The sequence below is a fragment of the Typopeltis vanoorti genome, chromosome 8 (genome assembly GCF_054136105.1).
Source record: "Typopeltis vanoorti isolate ZY-2024b chromosome 8, IOZ_Tvanoo_1.0, whole genome shotgun sequence".
NCBI lineage: Eukaryota > Metazoa > Arthropoda > Arachnida > Uropygi > Thelyphonidae > Typopeltis > Typopeltis vanoorti.
Genome location: NC_143556.1, coordinates 132,257,409 through 132,277,682, shown reverse-complemented (window position 1 = coordinate 132,277,682; position 20,274 = coordinate 132,257,409). Strand labels below are relative to the sequence as shown.

General features: G+C 36.4%; 1 protein-coding gene across 10 annotated transcripts in view; it reads left to right on the top strand.

The window, feature by feature from the left end:
- The window catches only part of LOC150104358 (intermembrane lipid transfer protein VPS13A-like), a 2,072,875-nt gene that overhangs the window by 973,935 nt on the left and 1,078,666 nt on the right, over positions 1 to 20,274 (top strand). For all 10 annotated transcript variants that reach the window (XM_090396324.1, XM_090396319.1, XM_090396320.1 and 7 more), the window contains 2 exons: positions 3,185 to 3,319; positions 16,770 to 16,847. In XM_090396324.1, the coding sequence (XP_090252450.1) occupies positions 3,185 to 3,319; positions 16,770 to 16,847 (213 nt within the window). The remainder of the gene's footprint in view (positions 1 to 3,184; positions 3,320 to 16,769; positions 16,848 to 20,274) is intronic.

Here is a 20,274-nt window from a genome sequence, read left to right as displayed (position 1 = left end):
CTGAAGACATAGGAAGTAAAAATGCATGTCATTAAATTCATATATTGAACTTCTTCCTTCATCATAATAGAGATATATATGATTTCTGACAAGTAACAGTGGTTATATGTCCTCATTATTTCAAAACCATCTATCATTCATGTATATTTAAACACGTGTAAATAAGTGTGCAAGATTTCCTGCTGAAACCATTTACACATTCACCATTCTTCAATAGAAATACTGTATGTGGTCAATACCTACAGAAGTAAATTTAGTAGTTGCTTAACTCGTTAGGTTTTGGAATCAGTGAGTAAAAGAATAAGTTAGAATTCCAAACAGCAATGACTGCATTTATTCTTTTCAGTTGTGGTATTCATTTTCTGGATTGTCTGCGTGGTTAGCTTCGCAACCATATGTCTGGGGAAGGAGTGTCCTAGGTTCAATTCCCGTCGATGGCGTGAGGAGCTTAAGGATATTACTCAGCCATAGCCAAGTTAGCCGGTCTTGGGCATTGGCAGCAGGATTTTTCTCCCAGTTTATCTGGGATTTTTCATCCCACAAGCAGGCAAACTGGCCCTATGAACACACACTGCTACAGTCAAAAATAAATACTTAATCCCTCATTAGGAGGGCTCAACCAGTCCTAAGGTGCTGTTGAGGAATGGGAGTAATGCCACACGAATAAATAAAAATTTTCTGGATTGAACACATAAAAATCATTTTCATTCATTTAATATTTACATATTGTCATTATTATTAACAAATAAACCTCCAAGGAGTCAAAACAATCATTGTGGGAAGTTTACAATCTCTCACAAAAATGATCATTAAATTGCATCATAAACTTATTCACAGTTTATGCACTCACTGCGCCCTCAGGCAGGACATTTTTTTCCATCATCTATTCTCTGTGCAAAGAACATGCTCCTTACTCCATTGCTCGCACCCTTCTTATGCAATTTCTAGGAATATTACCCTTGTTCTCTTCTACTCTATGAAATTTCCTCAGTATTAATCTGCTAACAGTCCTTCAAGTCTATGTTCACTATCATCCTCAGATGGCAGACAGAGACTTGAATCCGCTAACTTACCTACTCATGCAGTCTGTTGAGATCCTCTTGTACCTGCCAATATATGCTCTGTTCCTCATATTTCTTCCCATCTTGGCATCATCTGGAAACAGCTGCATATCTTCTGTTAAGCTTGTTTCACTATCCCTAACATACAAGTTAAACAAATAATGATCCCTAAATGAGACTCTCTTGCCATGTTACTGCTGATTGCTCTCTGCTTTTCATAATCATTATTGCATGCTTTTCTTCCATTTCTTCCCAGTAAACATTCTGTTACACTCCCTTAAGATAATATTATCCTATAGGGCATTCTTTGTTAATGTATTTTAACATTACGAGTGTCCTTTCTGATCTCTCTTTTTAAAAAGTTTGTTGAGTTCAGTATGTTTGATTTTCTTTCTTGGCATGTGATGTTTACTCTTGAACAACATTTTTTTTTTTTTTTTTCTGAATTGTTCTGTTCTATATTTTCTTGTGTATTCAAAGACTTCCCTTGAATATTTGTTAACAATTGGTAACTTTAGACTATAATTGTGATTTACATTTGCCTGAAGAGAAGACAAGTGTCTGTTTCCTTAGCTTTATTCTGTAGTTCTCTGGTTGAGATTAGTTTTGTATGTTTTAGTATTATTCTGAATTATTTTCATATCACTTTTTTCCCCTCTGAACTGTTTATTTCTGTTTATGTTAAGATTCGTTTGAATGGTGCTTCTGATAATCTGTGATCTGTATTTATTTATCATCTGTCTTTTTGATGATTTTCATATTTTGAGCTAAAGTAATGAGCTTCACAAGAAGAAATGCCTCTTGAAGAAGAAATGCATTACTGCTAGGGGAGTTACTTAATGCATACTGAACTAACTTTTCTCTTTTAAGGCTTCAAAATCCAAGCCATATTCTTCAGGCAATGTCTGTTCATATGAAAGTCTCTTACTTACTGAGGCAAGTGATCCAATTGAATGTTATGACAGTTGCATTCAATTCAATATACTCTCCTAGCACCACCAAAAATATTCATTTTGGTGGTGCTATGAGAGTATATTGGTGCTTAGAGCATTTTATTACACCCTTCAATGATTTAATCTTTTAATGCACAATAGTTAATATTGCTTATAGTAAAAGCATCTCTTATATTTTAACAATTTCTTTAGCCCTTGACTGACGACTTTGGCCAATTTAGCCATTTGAATGGTCTATATGCAGTAGAATCTGCTTATTGTGATCGTGGATAATATTATAAATAGGCTATTATTATCAAAATCAGTTGATCCCAAAACACGCCATTTAAAATGAATTTAAAATAATCCATCTGTTATAATCAAAGTTCCAGTTACTGTTATCAAACTCCTTGAATGTTTAGCCTTTTGAATCTCACAATTAACAACTTTAAGGGTTAATCAGGAGAAAATTTGAATGTTCTATATGCAGTAGAATCTGCTTATTGTGATTGTGAATAATAATATCAATTGGTTATTGTTATCAAAATCTTGGTCCCAAAACAGACTATTTAAAATGAATTTAAAATAATCCATCTATTTGACAAAAAACATTCATTGAAATCTGACTTTTGTGTTAATCTTCTTTTTATTCTTCCGTAGATCTTCCAGGCAAATGCAGGTGGGTATAAATACAATAGAATTTTGATTTTTCCAATTTATTTTTGTGTTCTCTTTCAGTAAATGAATTTGACTTTAAGTGCTCATTAAAACAGCCCTTGGCATTATGGCAGAAACAAGCAAAAAACAGAAAGATTTATCTTTTCAAGAAAATCAAAGAATTTTGGAGTGTTATGATAAGTTGCCCAAAATGAGTCAACATAGTGCAGCTATACATTTAAAATTTTCACAACCACTCTTATGTAAGATCTTAAAAAAAACAGATAAAAAAATAATGTTCGTAACAATAAATTAAAATAAAAGATGCAGTTTTTATATCCTTTGCTTAATGTTATCAGCCGATTATTGTTATTGAAAAGTGACTGTCCCAAAGTGATCAGAATAAGCCGCATCTACTGCATATATACACACACACACACATGTGCTGTGTATTCACTTCATCTTTTGTGAAGTGAATTACTAGCAGATTAGTACAATCAACTAACTTACATTCATTATTTGCTTAAATTTCAGTATGTGCATCATAGTTCACACCATGGAGAGGTAGGTGATGAAGAAGAGTCAGCTATTCAGTCTGATGGAACTATCAGATTACGTGTTGGTCGAGTACAACTTGTACTGCTTCACAGGTTTTTTTCTGAAATTCAGGTATCCTTTCTTTATTAGCGTAAAAGCTATATGTATGATAAAACTTTTATCTATTACACTACTTTATTATTGTTATTATATTATATGCACTTCTACAATTCCCATATCTCGTTGAATCTTTGCGCACATTATTCATTTCTTTTCCCACAGTATTACAACACCAGATAAATAAACATAAAAGACTTTTATTAAACATCTTTTTATATAAAATGAATTTCAAATTTGCACTTCATAGTACACCTACTTCTTACAATACACAAGCAACGATGCATATATATGAAACATTCCAATTGTGATGGAAAAAATCTATATTGCAGCCAACAAGAGTAGATGTCAATCATGGAAAATTCTTTTGAATTAATCTAGTGTGAGATTGAGACCAGTAAGACAAAATATAAAATTGGTTGCTGCTATATTCCAGGGGTGGAAGGTATGATGTGGAAGACATGTACTAGCAGATTAGTACAATCATTGCAATTTGAGTAATTATCATGGGGTACTTCAACTTCAGAGACATAGCTTAGGAGGAGGAAAGTTCACTCGACAGGAAGGAATTGAAATTAAATTTATACAATTCTTGAGAGATAATTACTTGACGCAGAATGTGATGGAGGGGAACTGTGTTTGAAATGCTGGGGAAAGCTCATGTTCGAAGCTTAGTGAAGTGAAACAGCATTGAGAAAGGATTAAAATATAACTTAATATTTCCAATATTTTCATCTCAGTCACTGAGGCATCATCAGGTAAAATAGTGTCAGCCTTTTAGCGCGCGCACACACACACACACACACAAAGGCAACACAAAACTATGTGAAACATTTGGACAAAAGACTAGAGTCCTAACCAGGTGGGGTTCCCTCTGTGGGCACCCTGTTGTTGGCCTAGGATGTAAACTGGGTCTTCAAGTTAATGTTTCCCATATTTTGGAAAATTTTATGCAACCCTATTTATTTAAATTAGGTTGATTTCTGAAAACTGCAGAGTCCAAAAATAGTCTTTCTCTTTTAACTTTACTGTGAGGGAGCATGGTGGTCTTTTTCCAACCGATTCAATGAGCCATGTGTAAAGCATGGTTAGCCAACAAGTTGCCTCTTACCTCCTTAAAACATAATAAAAACATAATTCATCAACAGGGCTGACGAAGAAAATACCACTGTGGTTCTAGATACCAATTCATATGACCAAAAAATGAATTTACTACTCCAAGATCGAAATACTTACGCCAAACTGGATTATGATCCTACAAAAAGACAACTCAGGAAACTAAATAAGTTACTTGAAATTCTTCCTTAGATGAAGAAACAATTAAAAAACTCAAGACGTGCCATGCTAGACCTCCTAGAATATATGGCTTACCTAAGCTTCACAAAAATAACGTTCCACTCAGGCCCGTCATAGATTCTATTAGCGACCCGACTTACAAGTTATCAATATTCTTATCTAGCCTTCTCCATCCTCACATAGGCCACTCAGCCTCATCAATTAAAAATTCCACAGAGTTTCACGCAAAAATAAAACACGTTCAACTGTTAAAAACTGACATGTTAATTAGCTTCGACATTGTCTCCCTCTTCACTAACCTTCCCCATAAAGAAAGAATAGAGTTATTAACTCAAAAGTTTTCATTTGATATTGTTGAATTATTTAAATTTGTTATTCACTTGGAAAGGTAAAATTTAGAAGCAAGAGGAAGGAACAGCAATGGGGTCTCCCTTATCGCCAAACTTAGCAAACCTGTTTCTAGAATACCCTGAAGAAAAACTTTTCACATTTGAACCCAAACCAAAAATTTGGGCTACGATATGTCGACGACGTCTTTGCAGTCTGCGATCATTTCGAACAAGAATTACACCTGTTTCTAGATAAAATAAACCTCCTTCATCCTCGCATCAACTTTATGCTAGAAAAAGAATCTAGCATAAACCCTTTCTGGATTTACACATTCAAAGAAAAGAAGATGGTTCCATTACTATGTCTGTCTATCGCAAGCCTACATTTTCAGCTCGCTATATTCACAATTCTTCCACTCATCATCCATCTCAAAAATTTGGCATCATTAAATCATTAATTACCAGAGCACACACCTACAAACCCATCAACCAGATCTATAACTTGTTGCCTTCTGCTAAAGACAAACTCTCACCTCTGATGTTACCTGGCGTGTATGAGGTCCCATGCTCCTGCAAGTTGTCTTACTTTGGACACACAGGTAGATCTGTTCAGAAACACATTTCAGAACATCAGGACCACATTCATCCTGATTCGTCCTTTTCAAACTGCAGAAATCTGGCCTCGCTGAACACGGAGTTGAAAACCCAAACCATAGGATCCATTGGGAAAAGACAAAACTTGTACATAGATCTTTATGTAAACATGAACGTTTATATAAAGAAAGTGCTGAAGTCCTACTACACAGACCAAATTTTAACCGCAATGATGTTCTTGCTATTGCTAAAGTATGGGAAATTGTCATACAAAATTGTCTAAAATAATCTTTTTATATCTGTTATCTTTTTTTTTTCCCCAGTTATATTTTAATTTAATTCTATAACATGCTACTGCATGCATATTGAGATTCCATTGTAATCATACGTCCTAACTGTATGTTATTCCTAGTATTGTTTGAATTACTGTACTGAGGATGTCCCAAGATACTTGGGATGAAATATTTACATATTAAAACTTATTACTGTGGTTAGTATGTGTGTTTTTTAGTGATGAAGTCACCACAAGTTTCATTATATAAAAAAGTGAATACAATAGAATGTATGGACATCATTCTCAGAGACCGCTCCACCTTAGATTATGACTTCACCAAATTTCAGATAAAAAAAAATCAAAACATCTGCTCAAAAAATTTTCTTCCTGGCCTCCTCAAATCACAAAAATATTAATATAAACAAGTATCCATTTTAAAACTTCTATTGAGAATTTAATATTAAATAATATGGATATTTTGCTTAGCTTTGATATCATCTCACAGTTCACCAACATTCCCTTTACCTTCCCACTGGCCCGGGCATATATATACATCCAGCAAAACCTGGATACAATTCATACTCCCTGTTGAATGATCATGGATAAGAAGTGCAATTCGAACATCATGTCCATTAGAAAATGCAATAATACCACACGATGAGGTGAACACTAAACTATATTACCTCATGTATGTAGCTATGGGTTCTGTTCTTAGGTCCCTGCTGTTTATTGTAAACTATATATCATGTGGACTGACTGAGGATCTTCAGTTATTTGCTGATGATGCAAAGTTGGGAAGAATTATAAGTAACACTGCTGATGCTGAATCCCTTCATGGAGATTTGAATAGACTTTTTACTTGGACAACAGAGTGGGGTTGTATTGTAGGTTTAATATCAATTATTGCAGTTTTAATAGTGACTAAGACAATATCAGGACTTTGTAATACTGGCTATGGAGAGATGTTGAAGAAATGTGGATTGCAGAGTTTGGTTTGTAGGATGAAAAGAGGTGATATGATAGAGACGTTTAAGTTAGTGAGAGGATTTTATCAGATTAATCCAGAGGGAATTATAAAAAGAGTAGAAGGTGAGAGGGGAAGAACCAGAGATCATTCCTGGAAGTTATGTAAAAGTGTGGTGAAGAAGGGTGTGAGGAGTAGATTTTATACATGGAGAATTATCAGTGAATGGAATGCATTACCAGAATGTGTTGTTAATGCAAAGAGTGTTAAGGACTTGAAGATTCTGTATGATAAATATGTTGTCAGTTGAATGAACCTCCCACTATGAATCTGTCAACTCCAATGATGGTGTAATAATAATAACAACACAGTTGCTTAACATTTGCTCAGTGATTGGAATCTTAGTTATATTTATTTTTTTCTACTTGTTTTATCGTATAATTATAGTTTTTAATGACAGTGCAAAAAAAGAGATCCTTTCATGCTTTCTTCACTTAAATATTGTATTAACTTATTGTAACTGAATGGACTTGGTATAATCATTTTTTTGATAATTATCTTCATTACCAATATACTTTATTCTCCCAGAACTTAAGTGAATATAATATTCTGGTCCAACAATCATCATCATCAAATTTTTGATATGTACATTCAAGGGGTGTGCAGGATATGATAGTACTACATAAAACATACATCATTACTAACTTCCTGTCTACAGTTTTCCTCCAAATCAATCTGTTACGTGTCAAGACTCCAACATTATCAGATCTTATATTTCTGTCAGTTCACCTATATAGAGTCTTCCTCTGGGTCTTTTTTTTTTCCAGAGAACACTTGTTTTGCAATGCAAAGTAGGAAAATGGTATCCAAATCATTGTCATTGTTTAAAGAATTTAACCAAAGGGAATTTGTCGAGTGTAAGGTCTGCAGAATGTATACTTTGCCAAGAGTGGCTGGAGTTTGGTTTGAGAGTGATAGTGGCAGAAAAGTATGCTTAAAGTGTCACGAAAGCGAGGATCTAAAATGTGTCTCAGATTGCGAGATTGACATAGTGGATGAAAGTCAGAATGCGATAGAAAATTGTGATGTAATGTTAGATAGCATTGAGAGTGAGTTTAAAAGTGATACAGTTGAAAGTGACAGTAAAAGTACAGAGCGAGAGAATGGTTTGACTGCTATAAAACATGAAGAGTTAGCTGCAATGAGGGAGATAGCTCAGTTGCACAGAGTAATACATGAAATGACAGCTGGAGCAATTACAAAAATGTCTACAAAGTGGATCAGCTAACAAAAAGAAGCAAGTGCGAGATAAAAAAAATGAGAACATGATCAGGAGTGAAAGAAAAATTAAAGAGCGAGTGTTATACGTCAATTCAGTAGAAAAAGGGTGTAATAGATGAAAGTTTGACAAAATCGTGCTTTCCTGGTGCAAAAATTAATGATGTAAGTGAGGCTATTAGAGCACAAAGCATAGGGTGAAAGAAATTATTGTAGTGGCTAGAACGAATGATTTAAAAGGTGAAAAAGTTGCTATGAGAGATGACTTGAAAGAATTACTAGAGGTAGCAAAAGAAAAGAGAGAGAGAGTTAAGATAGTGAGTCTGTTGCTGCGATATGACAGAATAGAGTTGAGGAGGAGGACCATACTTGCGAATGACTCTATGCATAGGTTATGTAGGAGGAGTGGTGTGGAGTTTGTGGATGTGTGCAGTGAGTTTGATGTGCGAAAGGACGACTTATACAAGAAGGATGGTTTGCATCTGATTGGGTTTGGTGTTCGGAGACTGGAAAAATTGTTGCTGAATGAAGTGAAAGTGTATGTGCAAAATCAGCAAAACTAGAGCTTTTAGCTGTTGAATGGATATGCAGGCGTCGGTGAGGCAGTTGAGTGTAAGAATGTGTATAATATGCCTGAGTTAGTACGAAGGATAACAAACCAGAATGGTGTAGTTAGTATAAGGCATCAAAATAGGGGTGGGACTAAGGGCTTTCGCACTTTTGTGCATTAATGCCAGGAGTTAGGAGCAAGAAGGAGGAATTTTTGGCCTTGATTGGCTCTTCCTGGCCACAGAAGGGCTAACAGAAGATGTTATATTTAGTGGGATAGAATGTGAAGGGTATAGTGTGTTCAGGAAAGACAGAGAGAAAAGAATGGGAGATGGGGCTAACAGAAGATGTTATATTTAGTGGGATAGAATGTGAAGGGTATAGTGTGTTCAGGAAAGACAGAGAGAAAAGAATGGGAGGAAGGGTGTTATTAATGATAGCCAATGAACTGCAGCCAAAGAGAATAGAAATTCAACTGCAGGATAGTGAAAATAGCACATTTGAGTCTATCTGATGTGAGATTGAGGCCTATAGACCAGGCGATGTAATAGATGATGGTGATACTTTCTTTTAAACCCCAACAAAATTAAGAAATTTACTCGGTTCTTCCAAAGATTCTCTTCCACACCTGGCCCACCCAGAAGTTTACAAAATCCAATGTACATGTAACCTACCCTACATAGGAGAAACCAGATGCACTATCCTAATCCGAAAAGATGAACAAGAACGACACATTAAATACTGCCATTATGGAAAAACAGGCCTATTGGGCCCATGCACTCCAAACATACTATAGAATTGTCTGGAAAGGCACCAAGTCCCTACACCGCACCATGTCCTGGTTTGAGAGAAAATTTAAAGAAGCCTATGTAATGCTAAAGCACAATCGAAACCTGAACAAAAATGATGGACTAATCATTCCAAGAATGTGGACGACCCATCTGCAACCCTTATAGCAACCAGAACAAGCCCAGAAGGAAATCTCAATATGGGAAGACTTTAGATTTGTTTAATATAGTTCTTGAAAGTATTTTACCTTGGGTATAATAAATGTTAAAGATACCAAGCTATTTTAAACCTGGTTTTTACTCCATTTCCCAAGTAAGCAAACAGACAAGTAAGTCAAGTTTGCACCTGCAAGTATTGCAAGTCTGGGTGACCCCGCATGTAGTGCAAGTCAAGGAAACTCGTGGTAAAGGTGGATAAGCTCTGATCACTATTCTTAATATTTACCCTTAATGCAAAGCACATCTCTTGGAGGAGATGTATGATGCTATGTATTAAAGGCAAGGGGCCATCAATAAAAGTCGAAACCCAGACCGGTTTCGACTTTTATTGAGGTCTCATCAGTGGGAGCCAGGCTTAGAAATACCAAGATTTTAGTAATACAGAGCTTATAAGGTCAAAACACCTTATGATAACTTGTTCTGGTAAAATACTTATATGCTCTGTATTACTAAAATCTTCGGTCAAGGGCGCTGTCAGTTCCTTAGCACATTCTCTCAAAACTCATGGTGAAATACCATCCAGTACCACAGCTTTACTAACATCCAGAGTACTCAGTATGTGGAACACACTCTCCTCTTGCACCTCTAAACCTTGAACCTGCTCTATCCCTCTAGTATTCAAATTGACTCCTCTAGGATGAAATACTCCAATAAAGTGTTCATTGAACAATTCCACTATTTCCTCTGCATCAATCACTCTGTTCCCATTTTTATCCCACAATGTCATTCTTCCACGGTCATTTCTCCTCCTACTGACCACATAGCTAAAAAATTCCTTAGAATTTTCCTTGGATCTAAGGGCCAATCTTTTCTCATATTCCAGTTTTGCCTTCCTTACCATACTAGTCACTCTTCTGGCCTGTGTGTTATATTCTTCATGCATCTACTCTTCACCTATCTCCTTATATCTCTTCCATAACCTCTTTTTCGCATGTAGCTCCTGTTTAATATTGTTTTTCATTCACTTTACTCCAAATTGTGTCCTCTGCTTCACTTGTGGAATGCAGCTTACCATTGCTGCTAACAAATATTCCTTCACAATTTCCCAAGCACTAATGATATCCCGGGTTTCCAATTCCTCCCTTCAGAAACTTCCCCAAGTTGACGTCCAAGACTATTGTAATCACCTGCTTCATAATTCCACATACATTCCCATCTCTTTGATACTCCTGCATGTCTATTCATTTTCCTAGTCAAAACCATATGGTCACTCTCTCCAACTGGTGGGAGAGATGTCATCTCAGTTATTATCAGCTCTTCTGATGCTATAACCAAATCTAAAACTCTTGAACCTCTTGTTCCCTCTGTTACATGTTGCCTAAGACATTTGACCCTCAAGAATTCTAGAAATTCCATTCCCTTATTGCTACATGCATGTTCCTCTCCCCAGTTTATACTACTCCCATAACAATCATTCTTCTTGCAGTTGCCATGCTCAACTGTCTCAACATCTACTGGTCCCCACCCTCTGTGCTCCTTGGTTTGTAGTGACACCCCACTAAATATCCTGTCTTGCCCACCTCCACCTCACACCATATGCTTTCTAAATCATTAGTGTCACAGCCTTCCAAAGCCTGGAGCTGCTTGGAGTGCATTTGAGAGCAGAGAGGAATTGTATGCGAGAGACCACCTGCATTTGAATGAGGAAAGATGTAGGCATCTGGAGAGATTGCTGTTCTAAACGAGTCAGTGTGTCCCAGTGTGGATGGTAGCAGGGGTGGCCTCTTGTGGGAATGGGTACTTGGATGAAGGGGGACGACATCAGGTAACGCTGAGCCCAGTGGAGTCTAGAGGGTATCACTCTTAGAGGACATAGGTCTTCACTTATCATAAGCAGTACTCCACCACCACGCTTTCCCTTCCTATCCTGCCGAAAAATGCTGTACCCAGCAACTTCTATTCCTGTTATTATATCCTCTTCTGTCAACCACGTCTCTGTTGATCCCAATAATCTTTGGCCAGGCTGATGCTATCAGTGCCACCAATTCCTCTCTCATATTCCGAATACTCCTGGCATTGGTATAAAACATAAAAATGCCATTGTTTCTATACCCAGCATTATCCCCTCTAGACTCCACTGGGCTCAGCATTACCTGATGTCATCCCCCCTTTTCCCAAGTACCCATTCCCACAAGAGGCCACCCCTACTACCATCCTCCCTGGGACACACTGACTTGTTCAGAACAGCAATCTCTCCAGATGCCTACGTTCTTCCTTATTCAAATGCAGGCAGTCGCCTGCATTTGAATAAGGAAGAGCGTAGGCATCTTCTGACGCATTCTCGCTATTAAGCCATTTAATATCACTGCTCGGCTCGACATTACCATACGTAGGCAACACACACACACTATCTTTCCTCAGCAAGCAAGCTAACAGGCAATCCTTCCAGACTTCTGTAGTTTAGTGTTGCTGACTCTAACCATTTCTCGGAAACTTTATCACCCACAAAAAAAAAAAAAAAAAAAACCTGCCCACAAATGTCATGTCTGATTTAAAAAAATTAGAAAGGTCTCAGTAATCTGGCATCCTGAATGTAAAACTGCTTTGTGTATTAAGCCTTGTTTTAGGGTATTCCATACTGTTCAGGATATATAAATTTTGAACAGTATGAAAACAAAAATGTTTCCTTTCAGGGCCATCAAAAAATTCCTTTTCCAGATTACAAATATTGATAGAAAGATGACTTGAGTGCTCTGATTCCAGTTCCTCTTGAAGAGGAATTTGTTTAAGTTGTTTGGTTGTTTTTATTTTAACATAAAGAATAATATATTGTTCCTATAAAAGTGGAGAATAGTACCTTTTTTTTTTTCTGAGGGAATAAAATAAATATAAAAGGTCCATCAGGCCACATGCCTTCTAGGTGCAAATACTTTTTTGGGGGGCAAATAATGCTGGATCTAATATTCACTTTACTTTTTTCTTTTTTTTATGTCCACAACTACAAAAGTTTGGAAATCTATAACACATTAATACTATATGTAATTAACATGAGAGATAAGACTAAATTTGTTTTGCCAAGCCTCCAACAGTAAACTAGGTAATGGCCTTGCACTGTACTATTTACAGAACCAATCAGCCCTCTTCAGCTGGCTGCCCAAGCTTGGTTGTCTCGATCAGGAAAATGATTGAGTCGACTAAGGCCATGATTTTATTTTGATTGGAACTATGCAGAAGCAACTATGAGGCAAGTACATTGTGTGTTTGATATTTTCCAGTGCTTTGCATGTTTGCTGAAAAATGTGACTTCTTTGTAGGGAAAAACCATAATATCAGTATGAGACTGCCTAACTTATTTTCAGCTGAAAGCTTTATCATGCAAAGGTGGTGAAGGTAACACAGAGGATTGCTGCAATAATGAGAACAACGCTGACCTGCAGAGATAAAAGTGTTATCATTCCATTGTATAAGACCCTGATCAGACCACACTTAGACTATTGTTCTCAGATTTGATCTTCAGGATTTGAAGGGGATAAATTAACTGTGGAAAGGGTACAGAGGCAGATAACAAAGTTTACAAGGTGCATTTCAGGAAGGACTGTACAATTTTAGTTATGAGGATTAGCTGAGGGAATGTGGACTGCTGAGTTTGGTGGATAGAAGAAGAGAGGTGATATGATTGAGACTTTTAAAAACTGCTCAGAGGTGGTTACAGGGTTGATACTGGAGAGTTCAACTTTTCACTTGGTTGAACAGCAGGAAGGAGTGACGACAAGGTACCATACCTGAAGTTACGAAAGGAAACTGAGCAAGAGGGTGGGGAGTAGTTTCTTTGCATGGGGTGTGGTTGAACTGCGAAATGCATTGCCTGATAGAGTGGTGAGAGCTAGAACGGCAAATGGGTTTAAGGAGTGGTATGATAGACTTTGTGTTTCCTGGGGGGGGGGGGACCTCCCACGATGAGTCTTGATAGACTCATGGTTTCTAGGAAGCACCTCCCGTGATGAGTCTTTTGACTCCTTGGAGGCCTAAATGATGATGATAATAATAATTATCTGAATTACCACCATGATCAATAGAAAATTTAACTCTACCAACAGTGGATATAATTTTATCATTGACATTTTGACTTTTGGTTAGGAAAGGGAATTCTTATTTCAATTTATCCAGGAAACTGCACCTTTACTTCAACATCTCATGACCTATGTTCAACAAATTGAATTTATAACCAATTATTAAATTTTTACAGAGTTTCTACCAACACAACACATCATTACTTTGAAAAACACCAAAGAAAATATTAGAATTCATTCCTATGTGTCTGACTGTGAGCTATGATACACACAAAGTCAACTCTCATTTTCTAGACTTTCTTGTGCATTATAATGCCACCTGTGTAAACTCCGAAATTCATCTGAATGGATTATAGTGCCATATATTGGGGATATGATAAACCTCTTTACCAATCTGCAACACATTGCATAATTAGGTTACAGTTTACAAAAAAAGAACAATAAGAAAAATTGGATGTGTTTTTAAAAAATTAAAAATAAACACATTGCCAAAATTGTGAAGACAACACAAAGTCTTCTGGGAATGATGCAGAGGACACTGACGTGTAGAAGTAAGGAGATTCTTGTTCCGTTGTATAAGCCTTTGATTAGGCCACACATGGACTATTGTGCCCAGATTTGGTCACTGGGTTTTCAGAAGGATGAAGAGATGTTGGAAAGGGTCCAAAGGAAACTGACTAAGGTAGTTTCTGACCTCTGGAATGTCAAGTATGAGGAAAGATTGAGAAGATGTAATTTGCAGAGTCTGGTGGACAGGAGGAAGAGGGGAGATATGATAGAAACCTACAAGTTGGTAAGGGGTTGTTATAGGATCAATGCTGGAAAGTTTTAAATAGAATAGTGGGAGATCAGGGAAGAACCAGAGGTCATCCCAGGAAACTGTATAAAGAGAGTGTGAGTAGGGGAGTGAGAGGCAGGTTTTTTTTGTGCAGAGTTGTGAATGATTGGAATGCCTTGCTTGAGAATGTGGTGTCTACAAAGATTTGAATGTGTTTAAAACATGGCATGATGAGCTGTGTGTGTGATAAAAGGACCTCCCAGATGAGTCTTTGACTCCATGAGGTCTTGGGGTGGTAATAATAAAATAAAAAAAGAATTTTAATTTGGCATCTGATTGGCATTTTCTTGTGACATTCGTGACTGAAGAAGGAGACACACCCTTTAAAAATGAATGTCTAGTCACCATACTGTAGAGCATACCTAGCAAGGCCATCACCTGCATTGCTTGTGGGAAGAAATGGGGAGGGGGGTACTTAGAAAACCCAAGACTATACTTTAAGGAATAAATATAGCAGTAGCCATTCACACCTCCAGAAAGCAGGACAGTGGTATTTTACTAGGAAAAAAGACATCTACCAGCTAGACATCCAGATGGTAGAATGCATCTTTGGCAACTTTCCATCCGTCTCTCAATCTCACATATGTTTTATTTGTACTACATTCATTTTACATTCATTTCAGACAAATTATGGAGAATAGAACTGTGTTAGAAACAATTACTTTAATTTCCTGATGTTGTTAACCTTCATATTAAGGTCATCATCTTGAGTATGCATATACAGAGACAAGCTATGTTATTACTATAATTATTACAAGCAACTCCAAGAAGTCCTTACACTTATCAAGGAAGGCCCCCTAAACATCATGTCAAGAACTATTCAGCATTTGTGCAGTATCTAACATACTTTGTTTTGAACTCATTCACAGTCTTGACACCCACAGTAGACTCCGGCAACCTATTCCACTCATTCACTACTCTCCAAGCAAAAAAAAACTAATTCTAAGACCCTTGCTAACTACACTCTTACTCAGTTTCTATGAATGGCCCCTAGTTCTACCACCTCCAGACCTGATCTGAAAAATTTCCACTGAATTAATCTTGTAAAAACTTTTCAGTAATTTGTATGTCACAATCGTATCACCCCGTTTCGCCCTGTCAATCAGTTTCTGTATCCCACAAATCTTCACATTGTTCTCGTAAAGTTTATTCAATAGAACTGCTACTATCTTGGTCACTCGCATTTGGATCCTCTCCACCTCATCACTAAGAAACCCTGGTGACCAGATCTGCACTCATTAGTCAAGATGGGTGTTTTATCATGGCTCGATAAAGAGGAACAATAACCTGCTTGTCTCTGCTCATCAATTTTTCTGTAGCTGATCTGATGAGCTGCTTTTGCCACTTTTGCTATGTGCCTCCTAAACCTTAACTCCCTATCCACTAACACTCCCAATTCTCTGGCTTCATTAATTTCCTTGAGTATAGTTTCACCAATGTGGTATATAGCTGGTAAACTTTTCATCCCAAAACCTCACACTTTGCTACATTAAACTGACATCCATTCTCCTTTGCCCAGTCTGCCAATATCCAAATAATTTTTGGATAAACTGGCAGATTAACTTTTTATAGTTAATACAGTTTGGATCTTTTTATAGTTTGGATTATCTTTGAATAGCTAATATTTTGACATCATCTGTATTTACTATTACCCAACCCAACTTTGCATGATCGGCAAATAACTGAATAGTTTCTCTCAGACCTTTCCAGTATCGTTAATTAACAAATTAAATAGTGGCCATCCAAGAACAGAACCCTGTGGCACTCCACTAGTCACAGGCCTTCTTTTGGACTCTACTCCTGAATAAACTACTCTCTGATATTTCTCCATCAATCACCCTCCCTCTCTCTATCTCTGCTGCTCACATCTGGAAATTTCTCCATTATTACTCATTTCCTAGCAAAAAAAAAAAAAAAAATTATACAATCTACAGGCTTTGATATCCAACATTAACAAGTTCTTCTTTCTTTCTTTTTTATATTTCTAGAACCCACTTTATATTTCTTTCTTTTTTATATTTCTAGAATATGGATTGAAGTGCATTTGTGTGTGTGTCATGGTTATGAGGTTTCAGAAAAATAAATAAAACTGAATTCTGCCAAAATGAAATCAGTATGCAGTAAATATATATGATATGCTTATAATCCACTTTCAGTTACTCTACACTTAAGTGTGGATATTCACAGATGAATCAGTTGGGTTTGTAAATATATTATGTTTCAAACTGCTTTTATTTATCTATTGAATTGAATATGACAGCAAATCATTAGTATGTGGATTCTAATGAAATATATACAATTAATTTTTACTTTTTTCTTTTTTCAGCGATTCTTTGAACCATTCATTCAACCAGATGCTACTATCCATGCCAGAAAAGCTACTACTACTTTTGTTCAGCAGCAGGTAATTAACTAACTAGAATAAATTAGCATTTGATCTTGTTTGACTAACTAGAATAGTTGTTATAAAATCTAGTGTTGATTTAAAATATTCCATATTAGTTACATGATAGAATCTTACTACACACACACACACACACAAACACACTGCTTGGAAAGAAGTCAATGGACACCCCTCCCCCTGGACAAGGTGCATTGTGACATGTAATGAGTCATGTGTTTGTAGCTGGTATAAATATGAATTGGAGGAATGTGATGTTCCCAAGTCAGAGAAACTATGTCCGCTTGTAACGGCTGTGAGAAAGGAACTGAAAGAGTTGGAGAGAAGTGCTATATTTGGATGTCATATTCTGGCCCATCTACAACATGGGATGTAGGGCAAACTTAACAATCAGTTCTACCATACTGAGATGGAATCATAGGGAGTCAATTGCAAGTATTGACTTTTAGTAGTAGTAGACAACCCACCACACTCAACAATGTGACTGTAGGATGCTAAGAAGGATAACATGTAAAAATGCCTTTGGTCGACTGAAACATTGAATGCGGAATTCTCGGCATCAATCAGAACATGAATCTACACAAAAACATTCAGAATGGAGCCTCACAATATGGGTTTCCATGATAGGACTACAATATGAACCGCGTTACCTGGACTAAAATGAAGTATCATCTTCAGTTGTACAAAGAGTGTGTACAATGGGAATTGGAAGTTTGGAAAGTAGTGTTGTGAAACAATTAATCATGCTATGCCCTCTACCAAGCAGATGGACAAGTGGGGCAGATGCCTAGAGCAGATTATGAAATTCAGAGATGTTGGTGTGATGGTATGGTCCTTTTTTTTCCTGATTTGGCCATGAACATTGTACTCCAAGAGGTATCTGAATATTCTGGACAATGCAATGCTTTCTACTTTGTGGTATTTTTACGAAACTGACTATTGTCTCTTTCAGCAAGACAGTGCGCCGTGTCATAAGGCTGCTGTTGTAACTTCATGGTTTATGAATATGAATGCCACTACAATTGACTGGCCTCCACACAGTCTTGATTCCAACTTTCTTGAACATCTGTGGGATGAACTGGAGCATCAGGTGACGTCGAGAGACATCTGCCTCATAACAGTCTAGGATCTCATTACATGCCTACAGGAAGAATGGTCCAAAATTCCCATTGACTTCTATCATATGCTTGTGGAAAATATGCCCTGTAGGATTGCTGCAATCAACACAGCAAAATGAGGTCCTGCATCTTATTAAGATCAGTGGCATGTCTCTTTGTTCCTCACATTCTGGTGACTTCTTTCCAAGCAGTGTATAAACGATATATTTTTTTTTATGCCATAATCATAATTTACTTTTCGTTATTAATTTTATTGAGAAATAAAATTTGAAAACGAATGTAAATATTTTTGTAACATTAAATTTATTCTAATCCTAAAGAATAATTTTTGAGTGATTAATGTTTTGACAACATGTAGTAGAAGAAATGTGGATCGAGATTATTGAATCTGTTCACTCTAACAGAGTTGCTGATTACAAGTGTCAATCTTACTCCTTTTGGTGACAGTGACCATGCATTCATGATTCGGAGGTTGAATGGACATGCAGAAGTTTCAAGGAAAAAGGAATTTATAGAGAATTATAAGACAAATTATTATACACCTTTTTGGCATTGGTGGAATGTTGTTGGCATATGATGTGTGCTGCAGCAAGATAAGTAAACATCGCTTGTCATGTGGGCTGCAGCAAGATAAGTAAATTTTATATTTAGTTGTGTATCTATATTGGCTAAATTGTTTATTAATTATTACTGTGAGATATTTCAGTGTGGAACATGGTATTTAGATAAATATCTTAGTTGATATTATTAAAAATTCATTTTTTTTTTTTTTATCATACTAATACAGCATGGTGGTAAAATGCAGATCACTGTGTAGGTCTGTACAGAAGATAAATAAAGTAAACTGTGTAGATTTCTTTAAAATGGTATGGTTCCGTGAATGAAGTATATATGCATGGGAAGATGTCAGGGATATTTTTTGTAGAGAGGCTGCATAAGAGAAAAGAATAAGTGTGGGTATGTTGAAAAAGCAATATTCTGATGGACCATGAGGCTTGCTTAAATATGAGTTTAAATAGTTTAAATATGAGTAAGGAACATGGTATCATAATTGTCACAGCAGTTGAAGATTGTGCAAATGTTCAGATAGTGTGTGGAAATGATAGCGAGGAAAAAAAAGTTCGATTGATGATCAGGCAGGCAATAATAATGTTAAAAAACAGAATGAAATTAACGATAGCTTGCCCAATAATGACAATGACATACTAATACAGCATGGTGGTAAAATGCAGATCACTGTGTAGGTCTGTACAGAAGATAAATAAAGTAAACTGTGTAGATTTCTTTAAAATGGTATGGTTCTGTGAATGAAGTATATATGCATGGGAAGATGTCAGGGATATTTTTTGTAGAGAGGCTGCATAAGAGAAAAGAATAAGTGTGGGTATGTTGAAAAAGCAATATTCTGATGGACCATGAGGCTTGCTTAAATATGAGTTTAAATAGTTTAAATATGAGTAAGGAACATGGTATCATAATTGTCACAGCAGTTGAAGATTGTGCAAATGTTCAGATAGTGTGTGGAAATGATAGCGAGGAAAAAAAAGTTCGATTGATGATCAGGCAGGCAATAATAATGTTAAAAAACAGAATGAAATTAACGATAGCTTGCCCAATAATGACATTGAAAACAGGGTGCAATTATCAGGAAATTGGTGAGCAGAGTTGATGGCAAATAAGTGAGTGTGACAAACAATAAAATAGTGAGAGTGAATGACAGCAAAAAAAATGACACGAGATGTGAAAGCTGAGTTGGTGAAGATGAGGCATATGCAGAATGAAATGAAGAGAATTGGCACTATGTATGGTAGAGTGAAGAATACGAAACAAATGATTTCAGTATGAAAATGGTAACAAAAAACTCGCAAGTGGAATTGTATGATGATTCGATTATTAGAGGTGTGATAAATGAGAAGATGCAATAGGTTTGTTTTCCTTGAGATAAAATAAATAGACTGATTGAGATGAGATGTCTGATATGAGCAGTAAGCGAGTCAATAAGCTAGAAGTTGTTTGTCCCCTACTAGACTTAGTTGTAGTAGGGGATAAATGATTTGACTGTGAACAAGGAGTATGTAAGACTGGATATCAGGAGGTTGTTGAGAAGGATAAAAGATAATAGTGTGTAGGAAAGGTAGACACTGTCTTGCTCAGGTATGACAGTGATGAGATGAGGCAGAGAACAAGGATTATGAACATAATATAATAATAATATTTGGTTTCCATATCAAGTGTTGATCAGTTTTTATTAAACTGAACCAACTAGTTTCGCCACACTTTAACTGTTGGCATCTTCATGGCATCTTAAGTTT